The sequence below is a fragment of the Agelaius phoeniceus genome, chromosome 19, assembly GCF_051311805.1.
Source record: "Agelaius phoeniceus isolate bAgePho1 chromosome 19, bAgePho1.hap1, whole genome shotgun sequence".
In the NCBI taxonomy this organism is placed as follows: Eukaryota; Metazoa; Chordata; class Aves; order Passeriformes; family Icteridae; genus Agelaius; species Agelaius phoeniceus.
The window spans coordinates 8,480,518-8,500,868 of NC_135283.1; the positions used below are offsets into that span (position 1 = coordinate 8,480,518).

At 40.9% G+C, this 20,351-nt stretch overlaps 1 protein-coding gene across 6 annotated transcripts in view; it reads left to right on the top strand.

The window, feature by feature from the left end:
- The window catches only part of TOM1L1 (target of myb1 like 1 membrane trafficking protein), a 90,830-nt gene that overhangs the window by 52,659 nt on the left and 17,820 nt on the right, over positions 1-20,351 (top strand). The window contains exons 3-8 of one of the 6 annotated variants that reach the window (XM_077188212.1): positions 193-579; positions 2,489-5,401; positions 10,626-10,720; positions 12,860-12,989; positions 14,489-14,573; positions 16,708-16,786. In XM_077188212.1, the coding sequence (XP_077044327.1) occupies positions 14,536-14,573; positions 16,708-16,786 (117 nt within the window). In that variant the 5' untranslated portion in view covers positions 193-579; positions 2,489-5,401; positions 10,626-10,720; positions 12,860-12,989; positions 14,489-14,535. The other 5 variants (XM_077188213.1, XM_077188214.1, XM_077188215.1 and 2 more) reach the window with 5 other exon arrangements.

Genomic DNA, 20,351 nt, shown 5'->3' on the forward strand with positions numbered 1-20,351 from the left:
AACCATTGCTTTCAATTCCAGCATTTTCTTGTTCATAAATACAAGATTTTCTAGATGGAAGTTTGTTTTAAAATAAAAGTAAATTCTCTGATTTCAAGCAGCATTTAAAGGGAAGTGTTGAGCATTTGATAACTTTTGATTGGTTTTTTTTTCCCTAAAATCCACTGGCTAAAATCACCATTATTTCCACAGCACCTTGAAGGCATTAAAAAGGACTGAAAGCAGGCAGAAAATACTGTACCACAGGCAAAAACAAAAAAGGGACAACATTCACAGCTGCCACAAGGGGCTTTGCTGGAAGAGAAGCTGCTGCCTGTGCTGCTGTGTAAGGACTCCAGAGTGGACATGACCCTGTGGGACATGGGGAAAAGGAAAAGGGCAGCCTGAAGTTTTTTCCAGGATTCTGAGGAAGAGTAAAGAGGGTCTTCACACATTTTTCATTGCTCACACAGCTGATCCATGTGGAGACGATTTCTTTTCCAAATGTATATTAATCAAAGTGGTTCAATCTGCCATTTATTTGAAACATGCAAGAAATATCAGGAATTTCTATTCCTGAATAATATCCTGCTGTGCACAGTAAGTAAATCTTCCACAAGATTTGACTTCCATCAGGAATCTGTGAAAGAACATAGCACTGTAACCATGCACTTGCTTTTGCACAGCTGGTTTGTGCCTTCCTGGAACAGACCTGCTAGTCAGGAAGAGCAGCTGGAATCATCAGGAAGTTCTAAAGAAATGCAGTTTTAGACCAGTCTAAAAGAATTTTAGTTCCTTTTGAGGTTTCTGTTTATGGGGTAGTTGTTCTTTTACCATGCAGACCTTGCATAGGGCTATGGATAAAGCAAGAGAACAAACAAGTTTTGGGGTTAGGTTTTTTTAATTTAAGAATTTGGTTTTTTTTCTCTTTAAGAATCTAAGTTACTAAATTATATGCTTAAACTCAGTGAATTTTAATAGGATTAAACCACATGCTAAAGCTAAGTTCTTAATGCCTTTTGAAAAAAAAGAGGCGATTTAAGGAAAGGACCCAATGATATAACAGGACGTTTTTTCTGTATTTAGGTGTTGGTTTCTCAGTTTTTGCAGAGACAGGGCAACTGAGAGGTGTTTTAAAAGATTTTATTTTGTTATCAGTCTTGATGAATAGTGAGATACAAGAGATGTAAAACTCAGTGCCATTCCATCAAAAACCAACTTATTTCCTAGTTACAATACCTTAGAAATATTTTTCAACCTATTAACTTTTACCACACAATACTACTTTTACTTCTAACACCAGTCACCTGTATTTTCCCCCACGTAGTCCTACTATAATACATCTTTCAGAGTTCTAATTCTCTAAAATATCTAATCTTCTTACAAAACCATATTTTAAAACTTATGAAAACTTATTTCTAATTCTCTCTCAAAAATGTCATCTCTATTCCATAACCTTCCTAAGTCAACACACCTTATCTCAGTGTTTACATATAAATATATAAGACTATATAAACTTTCTATCAAGTTTTAAAAATTCTTTAGAAATCCATTTCTCACATCATTTTTTCTATATTTAGGAGGCTCCAGTTCAACATTCAAGTATGGTATTAAACTTCTGAGATTAATCTAGTTAGTTCTTTAGCATGCTATAGAAAAAGAGAGAGAGAGAGATGTGGTTGTCCATGTTTTTGTATTTTACAGCAGTAAGGATCCTTCATTTTCCCTGTCCTCACCTAAAGTCTGCCACAGCCTCTCTGGCAGCCCTGGGGGTATACCTGGACAACCATAACTCTTCCAGTTCCAGACAGAGCTGCTTCAAAAGCTGATTATTTTCCTCAGTGTGTGATATCACAGTTATTTGGGTACTCAAATTTCATGGCCAGTGGCAACCCTTATGAATAAAATTTCCTGGCAGTGGCCTGGCCTGGGAATGCTCCATCCTGGCTCCCTTCCAGCCCCACAGCAGGTGAGGGATGGTGTGAGTGAAGCTGCTCTTCCCTCCCAGCTGAAGGGTATCAGCTCTGACAGCATTTGCTGATGGCCACTGAACCATAAACCATATTCTAAAAGTGCTTATACTTTACTCACTGCCAAGGCAATTCATGAGCAGTTTGTGAGGAAAAAAAATTGAAAGGGGAGCAGGGCTAAGGAGGACATGTGAAATTTTGGAGGGGGGAAGAAAGTACTAGGCTATGCTAACTCATCAAAATAGGCCTTGAAATAGGTAATAAAGGAGATGAAACAGTAAGAGGCATCACAGTGAAAATGACTACAGCACTATCCATGTCTGTCTGGTGCACACTTCTCACTCCCTGATTTGAAAGCAATTTTTGACATTTGGGCTCCATCAGAACACTTCTTGTCAAGAGATCACTCTATAGTTTCACAAGTATTATTGAGGATTCACACAGTGCCTATGAAGTAGATCAGTGAAGTTACTTCATTTTTTCGGGTGAGTAAATTGCATCATAGAAGTGAGTGATTATTTTTTTCTATTTTCCCTGAGACCACAGCAAGCCAGCTTTAAAGGAAGATCCCAAGAGTCCTGGCTCCTGCATCCTGCTTTTATAACCTGCACTGCACTATCTATGATTTAACAAAGTCCTGGTAAGTAATTTTGGGGCATTAAATGTCATTTCTGATTAGAAGTTGGATGTGTCTATATTTGGAGGTAGGTCCAGTGCATTAAAAGAGGAAGAGGAGGTGCTGCACAACAGGACTGTACTTGCCAGTGTCTTGCCAATCAGCCAAAAATATTCCTCAGCAGTCAGGGGCTGCTGTTCCTACCTTGATGTCAGGAATGTAGAGGAGTATTTGGAAAATCATTGGTAATGCTGAAAGGTTAAAGAGTTTTCCATATTACCAAGATCATGGATATCCCACAATTTCATGTGATGATGCCTCATCCTGAGGAAAAACTTTGATTCCTGAGGATAGTCCAAAGACTCCTCAATCCTCTAAGTGGGAATTTGTAAAAATCAGAAGTGTAACTCCTAAGAGGTGGCAGCAGTGCTTCCTCCAGCTACAGAAATGTGTATTGACTAGAAAAAATACATTTTACATTAGATAAAGTACACATTAAGCAAAACATTTTTATTTGGGAATGTAGAGGATATACTGAATGAGAGATTATTTATGGAGGTTTGTTGGATGATGCTCCTAATCAAAATTAAACCCCTAATAAGTTTCTTTTTAAAAATGAAAAGGGCTAAGCACTAAGATTTTCTGGTTAAAAATATAAAATCATTCTATGGAATGTATGTTTACAACCAGTCATTAGAAAGATAGAAAGAACTGAAAAAAAAAAAAAACAGGGCAATAAGCATTGACTCAACTGATAGCTAAATATTAACCATCTTCATAAGGGGAAGGGAAATTACAAAGGCCTTGGCAAACTGAGTTGTCCAAGCTGACTGATTAAATCAAGAAGTTAAAACATCCTTGGGTAAAGCAAACTATGCACCAGCAAAGGTCATTACTGTTTTCTCAAAGGGTTTGTCTCTTTCACTTTGCAATTGAGCTGGGATTTTAAATACAGTTTTAGTGTGCAGACATAAACCTCTTGGTCTCTGTTGAACAGAAAGGTTTTGAAAGGAATTTCCTCACACAGGTGTGCTGGTATTGGGCTGTTACTTGCAGCAGATTCACATCGGTGTATGAGAGGGCTCCACCAGCCATACAGTGGTTAAAGATCAGGGGTGTAATTAGCTATGCTCCACTGGGCTTGCCTTTAGGCCTCAGAAATAAAAGGATTAGAAGAAGAGCAGTGGAAAGATTCCTTTTTTTTGGTCTTCCATGGAGCAGTCTTAGCACCACCAGCATGCTGCTGTGCTGTACCTGTGCCATGGCACCTCTCACCATTGCACTGCTATTTCAGGTTGTTCCAGTAGAATTCATTTCCTTTATTCTATCTGTATTCCATTGCCACAAATGGAATAAAAATAAAAAACTAGAACTGATGTAAAACACCAAGAAACCAGCGATCACCTTGCTGGTGTGCAGGTAAACACATCTGTATTCAAAAGTCTGCTGACAATATTGCACATTTTCTACAACTGATTTGAGCAATAGGAACAGGGAGGGTCTAACTGCAGCTCAAGTGCCCTGTTCACAAGAGGATGGTGCATTGTTAACCCAATCAAAGCTAAGATTAAGCAGCACTTGAGGCTTCATACCATTGAAGTGAGTCCAGTTAAAAGCAAGCACTGATTTCCAGGTAGTGACCTTGAGCTGTGGGTGTTGCATTATCAGCTGCAGCTGAAAGGGATTTGGTTCAGCTGAGGGATACGCACGGACTCACAGTAAAGAAATTATAAGTAACAAGGCACCGCATGAGATGCTGTCTGCCTTGCTCTCAGTCCCTGCTCTCCACAAAGTCAGAAAATTGATGGTAACTGCACAACATGTTATCGTTCATGGGTGGTTAGAGAATTCCAATTTGAGAGGACTGAGGTTATTCTTGCCTAGCAGACTAAGTACTAACTATATTCCAGTCCATTTGTGTATAGCAATGGAAAACATGATTTATCTGGGATGTCAGGAATGACATTGCCTTTCATTAGCCATAAATAATGTTATAAGGCTCTGCTCTACTGCTAGGTAGGTTCATGTACTATCAATTTCTGTGCATTTATACACATGCAGAATTAGTAAGGTGGAAATTCCTCAAAACCTTGCTAGAAGAAACCTGTTAAGAGCTTATAGGAGGTATTTATTTTATGTTTTAAAAATTCAATAGAATCCAGTTAATCTGCCCTCTGGTAATCCACAGAACAGTGATTGAGCCAGACACTTAGCTGGTGTAATGTACTGAAGCTCTTCTGAAAGCAGCAGTCAGGCTGTTCCTCTAAGATATAAGAGGCTTAGGCTCAATTCTCTAATTTATAACAGGCCTCCTGTGTAACTTTGGCCAAATTCCTTCTATCTTGATAAAAATAGGGGTTTACAGGTAGCGAACAAAGTTCAAATCCCAACGATGCTCAGACTTCCTACACAATACTTAAGAGGATTGAGTGCAGAATTAAAACCACAGTGGCTGCATAAAGAGGCACCCTCAGCACCCTCACGTAATTTCTGTGTGCTTTAGGAAGCCAATTCTATGAAAGAAGGCATAAATCTCCATATTTCCAGTGAGAATCCTCTGTTGCTGTTTACCGTAACAGCAGAGCACCAGTTTCTTACTGCTTCTGAAGGCAAGTGGAAATTAGGGGCCAAGCAGTTCAGTTCAGTCACGACAAAAGGCTTTGTGGGCAGGCATGGAAGCAAAATTTTCCAGTCTCTGGTCAAGCTACAGCTGCGAGCGCATTTCAAGCATCAGTTCTCTGGAACTAGGCATCAGAAGAAGGATTTTGGAGAAATCAACAACTCCAACATTTAATCTTCCTATTGTTGCTTCAGAACTTCAGTGTGGGATTGAAAGGTAAGTGGATTAAGGAGTGTAAAGCATTCATTATTGTAGCAATGGGGAATATCTAAGCAGCTAAAATTGATAGGTGCTGTCATTTATAATTGCTGAGAACTTGAGCACCAGAGTGCATTACAAGTGAGTGCAGTGGGAAGGTTTGAGCTCTTCAAGGGTAATGGTCTGATCTCTGATCCGTACAGGTGCAGCTGTCTGGGGGGCAGTTGTGCACAGATATGCCAGTCTGGAAAGGTCTGCCCTGCAGACAGGACTGCAGAACAAGCACTTCCACAGCAGTGATGCAAAGCCTGGGTATGAGTGCTCTGTAAGCAACTGGTAAAAAACCAGTGGTGTCAGTGCCTTTTGGTAGCTTTGGTCTCAGTTCATGTCAGAAGAAATCTTTATTGTGGACATAGTTCCAGGAAGAAGTGAATGGAAAACACTTTAGGGGACTATTATGCCAGAAGAAGGGTTGGAGAAGTGGGCCTGGCAAAGATTCTAGAGGCCAAAAGTAACTGAGAAACAAGGCGAGGAAATATTAAATCAAATAAGGAATGTATGGTGGGCCTTCTGTGAAATGAGAGAAATGTTTTGGGGCAAATTCCACAGAATACGAGAGGACAAGTATCTGAGGAAGGTGAGTGTGTGAGCATGAATGCGGTGCATCAGGAAATAAGTTTCATGCTCCTCTCATGCAAGATGCTGCCTTGTCAAATGACATCTCACCATAAGCTAAAAGTTATTTGCTTCCTGCTACACTTGATAGCATTTTCTTCATTCTCATCTTCTCCCCTTCTTCCCATTTGACTCATGACAGGTATTAATATCCACTTTGACTATTCAGGAGCATTTTCTGACACAAAATCTCAATTTGAGAGAAGTGTGGCAATTTATAGTTGAGTTACTTATTGCTGGATCTCAAAAGCTCCTTAAAGCAGTGCTGCCAGAAGACAGTGATTTGTCAAGTGTGTCAGTGGGAGCCCAGGGCTGTCCTTAGTGATGAGAACAGCCTGCACCAAACCATGGACGGCTCCTGGCTTTGGGCTTTGTATGGAACCAAACATGCAGGGAGAGCACCAGCCATCTTTCCTTCTCTACTGGTTGTGTAAATCCCTACCAAAATTCAGCAGTGGTGTTTAAAAGCATTAGTGTAAAGCCAAGGCATGTGATTCTCTTAAGCTGAGAGGCCAAAAGTGCAGTTCAACTGCATTTCTTTTTGAGCAGAGCTATGTGTACCATTTAGGAGTCTTTCTGCTCACAAGATCAGAAGTAGGGAATGCATATTAATGAGTGTCATTGCAAGGAAAAATGAGCATACTGAATTAGGCAAAAAGATGGAAGAACTGCCTGTTTTCAGGAGTGACCATAGTAGCAAGCAGCAGCAGACTTGGTGTGATGGTCCAGTATGGGAAGACCTCTGACATATTGATCATGGTAGGAAAAAAGCAAATAATCAAATAATTTTGATACTCTTCTGTATTAAATATTTCAGTAAAAAAACCCCTTCACTGCTGACAATACTGCATCATTACCCAGAGATAGCTGTGGTGAAAGATGAAGTACAGACAAGCAGAAATTTCCAGTTTGTCTACAGCACTTGTGCTGTCTCTTAGAGTGAGTATGCACAGTGCATCCCAAACCATCCTCTGCTTTTGGAAATAGCAGTGGGATTCCTGCAGTGCATGAACTGTGCCTTTAGACATAATGATAAGTGTTTCACACAACATTAAATTACTTGTAGCTGCATGGTCTTACAAATGCCACAGCTCCAGCTCCCTGGGTAAAATGTAAAATGTTTGCCAAAAACATCAGTGTGGAGGTGCAGCCAAAGCAGGGAGTGTGTTCTGAGGTTTACAGCTGATCTGGATAGAAATTCAGAGATTTTGACCTTAAGTTTCAGAGCAGCAACCAGCTTTAATTCCACCCTGATACAGAGGATGTACCTTACTGAATCTAATTTCAGTGAGCTCAGGCTCCATGACAGGTCACCATCCAACAGTTTCTATAAACCTGCAGTGCAGAGGAGCTCCCTGAGAAATGTGTGTGTTCCTCTGCTGTACAGACTGGATGCTCAGGATGGCACAGAGGTGACAGTGCCACAAATCTCCATTTTAGGCCACATGTGTTAATCTGTGAGTCCCAGATTAACAGCTGGGGCAGTGTAGCAGCCTCACAGGTCAGAGCCACCTGCACTGACCATGCCCAGGTGTGGTGTAAATTAAAGAAATCTGAATCCTCTGTACTCAGAAGATTCAGTCCAACCACAAGCAACCTTTGTTTCTGTGTCCAGATTAAGAGCCCATTAAGAGGTGAACGTTTGCCTCCCTTAGAAACAGGGAAAGATGTTCTTCAGCTTTTACTGAGTTACAGCATTAAAATCTGCATTTATTTGTTTATTCTATTAACTGGCAGAATATGGCTGATTCTTTCCATTAAACAAGTTGCAAAATTTTCTGTACATCCTGTACTCCAACAGTAGGAAAATCACTGCCTTTCAAGTGGGGCCTTTTGGCAGGTCCCCATAACTGTCAACACTAGTGGAAAGAGTTTTGGGTTGGATTTTTCACTTCCTAGCTGTGGCGTAATTAATGTGTAATAAAACTTGCAGCTGATGGGAAATTTTTCCAACAAAACACCCCTGATGAGCAAATACTGACTTGTCAAAATCCAAACTGTCCAAAATTCTAGTTCTGAAATTATCAGCATATCTGGTTCTGCATGCTCAAAATGAAACCTAATGTTTTTTTGTCTTTGAATAGTTTTGGGATACACTTGGATGAAAAGCATAGTTTAAACTGTTGTTTTGTTAAAGAAAAAACAAAAACATTAGGGAAATCCCAACATTTTCTCATTTTTATATGGAACTTACACATGACAAAAACCCAAAATGGATTTCTGAAGAGGATGGAGCCATAAATTGCATATGTATGTTAGTTTAAAAAACAGAACAAAACAAAAAATAAAACACAAAGCATTCAAACCCTGTAACTTTTTATTCTCAAGCAGAAAACCACCACAGCAGAGTGAACCTGCATCCAAATGACCTCACTGTCTGCTCAAAGCCTCTTTCCTCAGTTCACCTGACACTCTCCATGTCACCTCGATGGATGAGACTCACTGAGACTGTAGATAAAGACTCCCATGGAATAGAATAATTGATGGAGAGCTCAGAATCATGACACTGTTTTTTTCTTGTTTTTCTTAAAATCCTGACCTTGGCATCTTTTCAGGCTCTGCCTATGTTTCCTGTAATGCATTTACTTCATTCAAACTTGTTTTGAAACTGCTTTGTCAGGCAATTGAAGTTATTAGTAAAGCTATGACATTTGTTATCCCTTATAAGAGATGAAAATTAGTGGTTTTCTTTATGAGAGATGCTCAGTGTAACAATAATTGTTGAGTAATCAACTAGTTCTATTGTTTACCTTGGCATCACACAATTTTTTCTTAAATTAGCAACCTAAAAAACCAGTGGGTTTTATTTTTAGAGGAAAGAGGAGCAAAATGGCCCCAGCAAAAGCTAAAAACCAAACTAAGGACACATGTTCATAAGCTTTTTTAAAAACCAGATCCAAACCTGTTGCAATTGTTATTTTTATGCTGAGAAGTCCTCTTGCACTGCAGAAAAGTAACTGCTATTATGAACAATGCTCACTGAACATCAGCTAAACCTCCACCACTCACTTGTTTAATCATTCCTGAGTTTTTCTACCAAGCACCTGCCTTTTAATTTGCTACAACCAACCTGAAACATCTGTCAATTTTTTTCCCCCCATGAGCTAATAATGCCATAATTAAAATCCAGCAGAGAACTCAGCTGAGATTCCTGGTTAATTAGGACAGGAGGGGGCTGTGTGAGCAGCATGGCACTGCATGGCTTGGATTGGAACCAGGGCTCTGTGGGTGATGAGTTTCTGCCAGTCCATGAAGCTTTTGGATGTTTGTTCCAGCAGCCAGCACAATTATTTGATGGCAATCAAATATTGCTGAAATTATTTCATTTGGGTGCAATGTCAAAAATTATTTTCTCTATGTGTATTTTTAAAGGATCTGTGTTTAGTTATTGTTTCTCTCTAAGCACTAAGATGAGAAGCAGCAGTGCTGAACTAAGCTCTTCCTGAGAGATGTTTTGCACTTCAGGTGGCAGTGGGAGTGTCACAAAGAGAAAAATGAACTCCTTGGTAAAGGCCATACCTGCTGCTAATGGGCAGAGATGGAGGATGTGAGTTTTTTTCAGGATTGATTTCCACGCTGATAATTGCAATGCTGCCCAACTAATCAAGATTGTTCCTGGTACTGAAAATATCAGCTTGATTCAGGTTTGATACTTGTTGATTCCTGCAGCTCAAGTTCTTATGCACGCATTTGAGATGTAAGGATTTGGAGATTGCCTGATTTGTTTTGTGTTGGAACAACAGACAAACTTATTTCTAGTTTTATTGTATTCAGCACACTTAGAGATGAAAACATCAATCTGAAGACCTCATTTATCAAGTAATTTTTTAATTTTAAAAAGTGCAAAAATTAAGTTTTTTCAAGCTTGCTTGTTGAAGGCAGAGAAATTTATATTGCACCTCAGAGTGAGATATAAGAATTTTTTATCATGAACTTAAATAATTTGAAAACAAAACTAAACTAAACTTGTAGCACTCATAGCAATGTATGTGTAACCTCAGTGTCCTGCTATGCACCAGTACCATGTAACTCAAAAAGCATTCCTGATTTAATTGGGCAAGTGTGTTTTACAACTCTCCAAATTCCTGAAGGACCTCCCACAAAATAAAACTTCTTCAGGTAGCCTCTAATTCAAAGAGATATTTGGCTATTTCATACATTCTTTATTGTTAGCTTAAATGAGAACCACTTGTTTGCCACTTTCCTTTGAAAATAGAAAACTTCCCAACTTCTCATATGTTAGTTTACAAAAAATCTGAATTGTCAAGTTCATACCTAATTTTCAATTTTGAGCTTGTTTTTATGCAGCATTATATATATTGATATATATACACATATATATAGCAGTTGCATTCTATTAATGAGAAAACTATCTACAATTGCTATAATTTAAGATTAAGGGAGTCTTTCTTTCTTTGTTAGTTTTCCTGTGATAGTCAAGTTGAGGATTCTACCTTCCAGTGGATAAGATATATGATATATTTAATATTTACCCTGCTACAGAAAACTTAAGACTCACCATATTCTGCAGTATAATAATAATTTCATCATTTCTTTATAAATCTAGAATCCATTAGAGGAAAATACACATCTGGAAAGAAGCTCAGGGAACTGGATGATGCATCTTTGTCTCTGAGAAGGTGAACTACAGAAAAGGCTTAGGTAAGTTTCCTGAATATACAATATTTATCTCCAGATAATAGAATATTTATCTCCAGCTTTGATCCAGGGAAAAAGGAGAGTTGTTTCCTGAAAGAGAGGAGAGAAAAGTTTTTGGATTAACACTATATGGTGAGGGTAAAATCCCCGAGGGAGGTAACGTATAATATCTTGGGGAAGAAAAAAGAAAACCAACAAAAAAAACCCACAAAAAAATCCAAAAGAAGGTAGACATGATTTTAGTTTCAAATTAGCTGAGACTCTTGCAGTGTATTATTAAAGGAAAAAAAATCATTAGAAATTCTCAGTGTTTTAGGAGTGGGAGAAATACAGATTTGTCTAACTTCACCTGAAAGTCGCAGGGCAGTGAGAGCTGCTTCGGGCATGTCATCCAGGAAATGCAGCAGAGTCACATGTGTGAAACTCTGACTCTCATCCACAAAAATGCCACCTCCCTGACCCTCTCCTACCTTTTGATCACCAATGCATGGCATTTACTGAGGTTTTTTTTAATTATTTCAAATTGCAGGAGAGCATTGCAATGCTAACCAGCTGTATCTGAAGCTCAGTAAAAAAGAAAAACCAATATGGCTGAGAGGTAGCTGCTGCATGAAAAATGAGGAGATTCCTTGACCAAGCTTGCCCTCTGCAGGCCTCTACCTCTTTCTGGCACTTCTAGATTTGTTCCTTTTTCTAAACAGGCACATTAAACATGCTGCTGACATAACAGCACTTGGACATTTCTTCTTTTTTTGTTGGTTTTTTTTTTTTTAATATAAAATAGTAATTACTTAAATAGATATTTGGAGACAGCTCTGTATTCTTAGTGCAACTGGGTCCCAAACATTAATTTATTTTGCCCAAATAGCTCCTGATTAGGTTAGCTGTTATGTGAAGCAGTGAGCTAATGGAGATGATGCAGAAGGGATTTGATTTAACCCTGGAGCTGTTTGTTCAAGTAAAGCTCCCAGCACAGGCCATAACCAGCATCTGGTCTAATGAGCCACAGTGAGAATCCCACCGACTGCATCTCTTATACTGGATAACAAGGAAGAGTCATACTAGAATAGGCTTCTGGTGAAAGCAGTGAGGGTAAATACAGCCCTTGGGAGATGGAAGAGAGACTGCTTTGCAGCTCCTCACTTAATGTCTAATGAATAAGGACCTTTTAAGAATCTCTCATTTTTAAACGAAACCAAAAAATCATTGCAATGGCTTTTAATTTTCATATAACAAACAAAAGCAGGTACAGGTCAATACCATAAATCAATTTATGAATGACAGCTGTTTAAGTATTTCTCTCAATGTCCTCTGTGCATGTATGTGATTCTTTGAAAACAGGACTGAAACCTAAATAAGGTAAAAGTATGATTTTAAAAATAATTTATGAGATATAACTCTGAAATGTAAAGCCAGCAAAACTAAATTAGAAAAGAATCTCTGCAAAGCTATAGCAATTTGTTTTTTTTTTTTAATTTGTAATTGACATAACATCATCAAAATCTCTGGTAAAAATGAAATCATATTGACAATCCTGCCTATGTTAGTATAATACATGTTAGCTGAGCTGAGGCAGACAGAAGCTATGCCACTTAACACTTTTGTTTCAAAACATTTTGCAAAGCGAAATTATTTAACCTCTTCCTTCCTCCTTTTTATAACACTCTCTATGTGCTTGCAAGAGGCCGAAAATATCCATGAATAGTAATAAGTATCTCTTCAATATTAGTAAAATTGCAAGAAGTGCAAGGCTCTCCTGGGACTCTTTGACCACCAGCTCATGAATTCTGAGGATTCCAGCCCTGAGAAGACTGAAGAGCCAGAGAGATTTTGTTTCAAGCAGAACCTGAAGCCCACCAGGAGTTCACAGATCTATACCAAAAGCTGATTTCAATGAGTAACTTTAATCAGTAAATTCCAATGAAAAAATGCTTTACTTGAATTTTTCCCCCGATTAGCTCAATAAAATATGCTCTTTGAAATGAGATCTGACTTGTGTTGCAGGTTTAACAAGGGCTAATTTAAATAGGCCCTCATTACTGTTCCAGGGTTAAAGAGCAAATGAATGAAACACCTAAGTTTAGAGGATATGTTTCAAAATTCTGTGAACTAAAATAAATAAACTGACTTGTGTTTTGACAGCTGGTGTTTGGCTTTTAGCCAAATAACAGGATAACAGAAGTGTGGAAAATTGAGATGTGCTCATTAGAACAGTCTCAAATGGAGCCTCATCAGACTGCATGAGGGATTCCACCCACTTACTACAGACTGAGTAAGAAAAAGACTCCTACATTCATGGTACATTATCAATTTGCCTAAGAGTTCTTTAACTTGTTTTTCATAGAGGTACTTGCAGGTACACCAAAAATGTGATTTTCTCCTGCATTCGCGTTAAAACCATCCAGTAGATGGGGCCACAGAGTTGTACAAAACACAAAAGAAAGTATGATTAGTTCCTCCTAAAAAAAACCTCTCGTAGTGCAAATAGAGCTTTGTTAATCCATTAAATTCTAATGTCAGGCAAATAATTTATTTGCTTATATCATGTCTTGACTGTATGACTCATTAAGCTCTACTCAGAGGCTATTTAATATGATTCCGTGTGTGTGTTTGATACTGAAATAATTACAACTGTCAGCCAACAAAAATTACAGCTGACATCTTAATTTTCGTTCATCGTTCATTCCCAGGTATTGTACAGGTGTGAGATAGGCTTGTGATGAAGAGACACAGTGGAAGTCATTGACAGTAATTGTAGCAAGGACCTCCCACATGTAGAAAGGTGTGTGTGACAGGAGGAACATGTTAGTGGTTCCTGCTGAACACAAAGAGGATGAATTTATGAATGTAACTTGGATGCACCAATTGGGAATTTTCCCCGTTTATTTGAGATCTTTGCTTGTATTCTTTTTAAATGTGCGGATCAGAAAAGAAGGTGGGGGTTTGAAAGCACCTGTAGGGAGGTTGCAGGAGCAGGGGCAGCCCCGGGGGCTGTGTACCGGTGGGTGCAGAGGTTAAACTGTGTCTGCACACGGGATGCACGTGATACCAGCAGCAGAAGGGGCTCTGAAGGAGTTCCTGAGCTTCGCCTCACGGAACGCCGAGTTCCTCGTGGATTCAGTTGTGAAATCCCATCTGGGACCCGGCTGAGCCACCGCTGCCTATGAGCGGTGGGCTCGCAGGTCCATGGGGCAGGAAAATGAGCCCGGGGCTGTGTGAGGCCAGGGGGTGCTTTTGGTCCGGGCCGGGGTGAGGGGCGCGGAGGTGGCACCAGCGTCGCCCCAGGGCGGGTGACATCGAGCAACCGGTGTAAGGTGCTGATGTGAAGCGACCCGAAAGACGGCTTCGGTTCCCAAGGAAAAGCTTTGCCTGGCGGGAGTCGGAGAGAGCCCTCTGCTAGGGGATGCCCGGGTGGGAGCCCTGTCCCAGGGGAGCCCGGGTGGGACCCGACCCCGCGGGGCGGGGCGGTGCCGTGCCGGGATCAGGTTGGAGGGGCCGCGGCAGCACCTGGAGGCGGCCCCGCCCGAGTGCAGGAAGGGAGCGCCCGGCGGGGCGGGAGGGAGCGGCCGGATCCGGCGGCGGGGCCGGGGCTGCCGTCCCGCAGAGCCCGCGGGACGCTGCCGGCAGCGGCCATGGCTTTCGGAAAGGCTCCGAGGGACCCGTTCGGCACCGCCGTGGGCAGCCTGGTCGGTGAGTCGCGTCCAGCGTGGCCCCGCGCCGCCCCCTCTGTCCCCGCCGGGCGCTGACCCTCGGCTCCCCTTGGCCTTTCAGAGCGGGCGACGCTCGGGTCGCTGCAGACGGAGGAGTGGGGACAGTTCATGCACATCTGCGACGTGATCAACGCCACGGAGGAGGGGTGAGCGAGCGGGCCGGGGGCTGCGGGGCACGGAGGTGGCACCGGCGTCGCTCGAGGGCAGGGCGACATCGAGCAGCCGGCGTAGGACGCTGATGTGAAGTGACCCGAAACGAAATAGCGCAGGGAGCACGTAGCTTTGGTTCCCAGGGAAAAGCTTTACCCCATCGGGGCTTTTATGGATTAGGCTCGGAGGTTCTTCCCCATAGACACACGGTAGAGAAAGGTGGTGGCAAAGGTATCTTATCTGCTCGTCAGGCTGAAGGGCTACACCTGTGCTCTGCAAACCCACCTGGAAAAAGGCTTTGACCATTTGGGTGCCTACAACAATATTTAAAACTCTTGGCTTTTGCCTTCGAGCTCCCCACCGTGCAGTGTCTCTGCCAGGCTGTGCCGCAGCCGGGGTGAGGCGCGGGCTGGGATCCTGTGCAGTGGGATCCATCCCATCCAGGTGTGCTCCCAGAACTGAGCTGCTCTCTTGCACCGGACAGCCACATCCAGGTTCGCTCAGCCACTTGCTGCTCTGAACTTCCTTGTTTCCACCTGTAAAAGCAGAAAAAAGGAAACTTGTTCTCATGTAAGATCTGCTTCAGCATTGCATTCTGAGAACTCATTCTAGTAGTGGCATATTTTAACACTAGCTAAAGAGTTTTTTCCAGAACAATGAGGTATGGCTTACTTTCTGCACAGGTGTCTTTTTTACTGTATCAACTTTTCTCTCCTCTCCTTGTTTTGGATTCCATGCACTCACCCGTGGTTCTTTGTACTTGGAATGTCAGTAATAATGACTTCCTTCTGGTTATTGCCATAAGCAACAGCACGCTTTGACCCTCAGTGTTAGTTTTTATGTAAAGTTTCCATGCAACAGAGCCTTTTTTTAAAATAAACTGTTTCCTTTTGTGCACAGCTTAAGCTTGCAGAGGAGCTCCTTGTAACTTCCTCCTAGGCAGCTACTACTAGTCACAGTCTGTAACAGAATAGTAGGAGCAGCAGAACTGCTGCATCTAATTAGGCAAATTGTTATTTTAATGCAATATCCAGCTCCTGACCAGAGCATTTCCAGATGCTTCAGTGGGGGAAGCAAATAGGAGTGGGTTTGTAGAACAGCTCTCTAAAAGGGAAACTTCTCCACTCCTGTGCCATCTGTCACTTGATGCTCTACTGATGTGCCTGGGTATGACATATGATTAAGAAAAATAGAGAAATGTCTCCTATTTTTTTTCTTTTTTTCTCATGAAGTATAGCACTTCAAACAAAGAGATGCAGTAATGGTAAACACCCATCTAATTTCATTGACTTTGAAATGTTTTCAACAAAGATTTCTTTGGTTTTTTTAAGTGAAACATTGTATTTGGGCCTATTGCTCCATCTTAGATTCTAGAGAGATCCTAAAGAGATGTTAGGACATCTTGTTTATGTTGATCATGAGTGTTGGGCTGGCCCTAATAATTGTACACTATAGGTAGTCCATATTAATGAGGCAAAATTGCTTCCCACGTGTGATAACCTCGATACCATCTTCCACCCTTTTCCCCCTACACAGATAGTTAAAAGATATGGGGTATATATATAGAAATGAAAATGGCTGGGTTAGAAATGCCCCTATCTCTTGGCTGGAGTGGGTTGTCCATGCATCCCTGGTAGTTACTCAGATGAGTTAAGTGCATCCTGCAATTATAAGATTGGAAGTTATCCATGACACCCCTCCTCCTGACAGCACTCCCAGGAGAATATATTCTAATTGCATCATACATGAAGACTGCCAGTCAACTCTTGATACATCTGGCAGTTGATATTTCCTTTCATGGCAATAAAAGCTAGATATGTAATTCTATTCTACAACAGTGGAAAAATATCATTTTGGAGCAGACTTTGCAGAGCAAAACTTTATCTCTGCACAAGTCTCTGGAGTAATGCACAGTCTGCAGTAACAAACCTGATTCACTGCTCTGTTGCTCTACTTCAGTGCTGAAGAGATTTTGCTGAAATCAATGGGGCAATTGCTCTGGTTTTATGTGGGTGTAAGCACAGGGGTGGATTTGGTCCTGTATATCAGGCTGGTATTTTTGGTTCTTGGATGAAGTTATGAACTAGAAAACTTCACTGGTAACTTCTCCTCTTTCATTTCTTGTCACAGGCCTAAAGATGCAGTTAAAGCACTGAAGAAGAAGCTTTCAAAAAACTGTAACCACAAGGAGATCAGGCTTACCTTGTCTGTAAGTACAGCTATATTTATATTAATTAGACACTAAGAAGGCAAACAGTCTAAACGATAAGGTGGCATGCAAATTATCCCTGACACAACTCTCCAGGATGTTTTCAGTCTTTGTTGTTTGTGTGTACAGCACTGCCACAGTGCAGATCAGATGGTTTGTTGGCATTCCATGGACTCCTGGATGATGCAAATTCTGGTGGCGAGGTGGATAGGGAGCTAACTTGTTCTGTGTAAAAGTAGGATAGTTCTTATTTGCTCCAGTGACTGTCCTGTGAGAGCCCCACCTGTTTGTGAAAGACATAGAGGTTAGGATATTACATAAAAGCTACATTTGACCATTCTATTACTCACCTTGTGGTGCTGATCTTAGTCAGACTAAGCACACTGGTGGAATGTGTGATACATGCTTGGTAAAAGGAAATGTTATCACATATAAATGATAAACTTGAAGGAAAAGGTAACCATGGTGAGTTAAGTAAGGGAGCAAGAGGCAGAGTGAGCTGTGTGAAATTCAGACGTTATGGCTAAAGGTCAGAGTGTCTGGGAATATCCTCGCTTGACATGTGGCCTCTAGAATCTGACAGTGTTCCTGAACTGCCCCAGGGTTTGGGGAGCTGTTGTGATTTCAGTCAATTTAAGATTTACTGGAGTATGTTAATGCAGGAAGTTCTAATACTCTCCTAAGTCCTGAGCTTCTGACTTGAATTACTCTTGACTACCAGTAGTGCTACTGTGACAAGAGTAATATCTTTTGTATTTTAGGTTCTTGAGGATTTTAGTTTTTTGTTAATTGCTTAAAAGTATTTTCTTCACCATTTCCTTTTTTGAGGTTTTAGAGGCCCATCTGCATCACTTTGAGTACTATTACTCATAGGTTTGGTATTTGTTGTGCAAAGTCATAGTCTATACCAAGATGTGCTGAGAAGTGATTAAAGAAGATGGGTGATGGATAGGGCAAAATTGTAGGTCGCTTAGCAATTGCCCAAGTGTCTCCTGACAAGTTAGAGATGCAGATAATTGTTAAACATGTCAATATAGACCTCTAGCTCACTCTGTTTCCACACTTCTTTCCTGGCTTCCTCCTCCACTGTCTCATGAGTCACATTTTTGTGTGTTCTGTGTGTTTGCATAATGGGAACACTGGCTTTCCACTGTACCTGCCATCCCTGTATCAGGTCTGTCTCCTGCAGCCCTTGTGCAGCGAGGTCCTGTTGTGACTATCTGACACAGTCTCTGCTGATAACCCAGGGTTTAGGTTTGAGAGCTGTTCCTTGAGTATTTACAGTGCAGATATACCCAAGGTGACACTATAGCTTAGCTTTTGAGTATGTAAAAGTGGGAGAAGGATCTTGATCCAGGTCTATCCAAGGAAGAACTTTATCACACTGACCTGGGAGCTCATTGTATGGCAGACAGAGCATGCAGCAAATTCAGCTGGGAGTGCAATTCCTGTTCTGTTCCAGCCCCTTTCTCTGTCCTCACCCTCTACCATGCACACCTGTAACTTGACTGCCAGGCAGTCACATTCTCTTGGCCCAGCTGCTGCTTTCTGTTTGCAGAGTTCTTATCCCTGTATTTTTTAATCTTTTTTCCTTATTTTTTTACATTTAAATAAGTTCCAGACTTTCTTCTAACTCTCTCTCTTTCTAGTTTTAGTTCTTGCATAAGATCTTTTATACTTTGTCTCTCCCTGTGCCTCTGGCTTTTTTCCTTTTTCTTTTTTTTTTACCAGTACTGCTGTTTTTTTACCAGTACTGACATACTTTTAGCATGTGTAAAAGCTTTTCCTTTGATGACCTCATTGCTAGCCATGTGTGGCTTTTACATTTCCCACATCACTCTTCCTATGTGCTGTATCTTCTGGTTTTATCTTCTTAATTGCCTTAATGAAATTGTTCCTGTTTTCCATTTTGAAATGCTTAGATGACAACAGCAATTAATTGCAAATGGAAAAAAAGAAATAATTTTCAATCACTGAAACACAAGCTGTTTCCTTCCTGTGCAACTCTCATCTCTTAAAAATTGTTTTCTTCACTGAGTTTTGCAAAAATCAGGGTTCTTTTTGGATGAACTGTTAGTGCCTGTATTTCTTACAATAAGTGTGGTCCTCTAGCTTTTGAGACTCTACATCAGATTGTCTCTCCTACCTACATTAGATAAAACTAAGTGTCTGCAAATCACATTTCTTAGAAGTGCACTTTGATCCACTTGTAACTATTCAACCTTGACACCCTTGAATTTAATATTTCTAATGAAGCTGCTTAAGGAGCTCATTCCCAGAGAATGCACACTGAGTGGAGTGTGGAAATCTCCATGGAAGCAGCTCAACTGCGCGTGTTAGCCCTGATTTTGTTACTGGAATGTGTTAAATCTCAACAGTGTGTTCCTCCTCCTCACTCTTGGATGATGCTTTATTTACTTGGAGGAAGAAGGCTGAGTGCCAGCTGGATAATGTGCTGGCTATGGCTTGGCTTCAGGTGCTCTGAGCTGCTGAAGTTCCTGTGAAGTCACGTGGATGGAGGTGTTTATGTCAGGCCATGGAGTTGCCTCATGCCCAGTCTTTGATAACACCGAGAGATCAGGGCTGGCACTGGAGGTTGTGCAATCAGAGTGAAGAGGATTAGAACTTTCAGGCAGGAATCCAACAGACTGTGTGTGTGTTACTTGACTTTTTATTGCTGGTAGACTTTAGGTACATAAATTCTGTTTATGTAATGAGTACTGAGACAGCTGTTCAGTCACCTACACAGAGCTCCCTTGGTTTTGTAAAGCATTTGCTGCAGCACCCCAATTCTGATCCCTGTAAGGTCTCAGGAGCTGAACATCACATGGGGAAATTGTTTATTCAATGTGTCCCTCTCACTCCTGCATTCAAAGCAGTGGGCAGAAATTTAAGATTAAATTACTGTTTCACCTTTGTATTATATTGTTGGAAAATATTTTAAAGGAAGTCATTTTTCCACAGAAATTGTGGATGCGCCCCATCCCTGGAAATGTTCAAGTCCAGGTTGGATGGGGCTCTCGGCAACCTGATCTAGTGAATGGCAGGGGAATTGGAATTAGTTGACCTTGAAGGTCCCTTCCAGCATAAGCCATTCTATAACTGCCTAGAATTAAATTTTGACAGGTATTTTTTCCTAAGAATATTTCCACTTATCCTTTTAATCATGTGTCATTTTTTTGATGCAGAAAAAAATTACCATGGCACATGTGGCCTTCAGATTTTAGTTTGTTAAATTAACATTCTACAAAGCAGAGGATCTAAAAAACAAAAGCATGAGGAAGTTCTACAGCTCCTAAACAAAAGAGTACTACTCTATTTTATTATATTTTATGGTATATGCTGATAAAGAAGAAAAGAAGAGGACATCAGGTGGGAGCAAAAGAAATCCAAATCTCAGTGTTTGAAATGTGAAATCTGAAAAATTCAAGACTTCTGAAAATTCAGTGTTTTTGAAATGCTGAACCTTGATTAAGTGCACTCAGCCCCTGCACTGTAATTGGTGAGTGGCAGCTGAAAGAGCTGCTCATACCGGTTTGGTTTAAATGCTGGCCTTGGAAAGAGC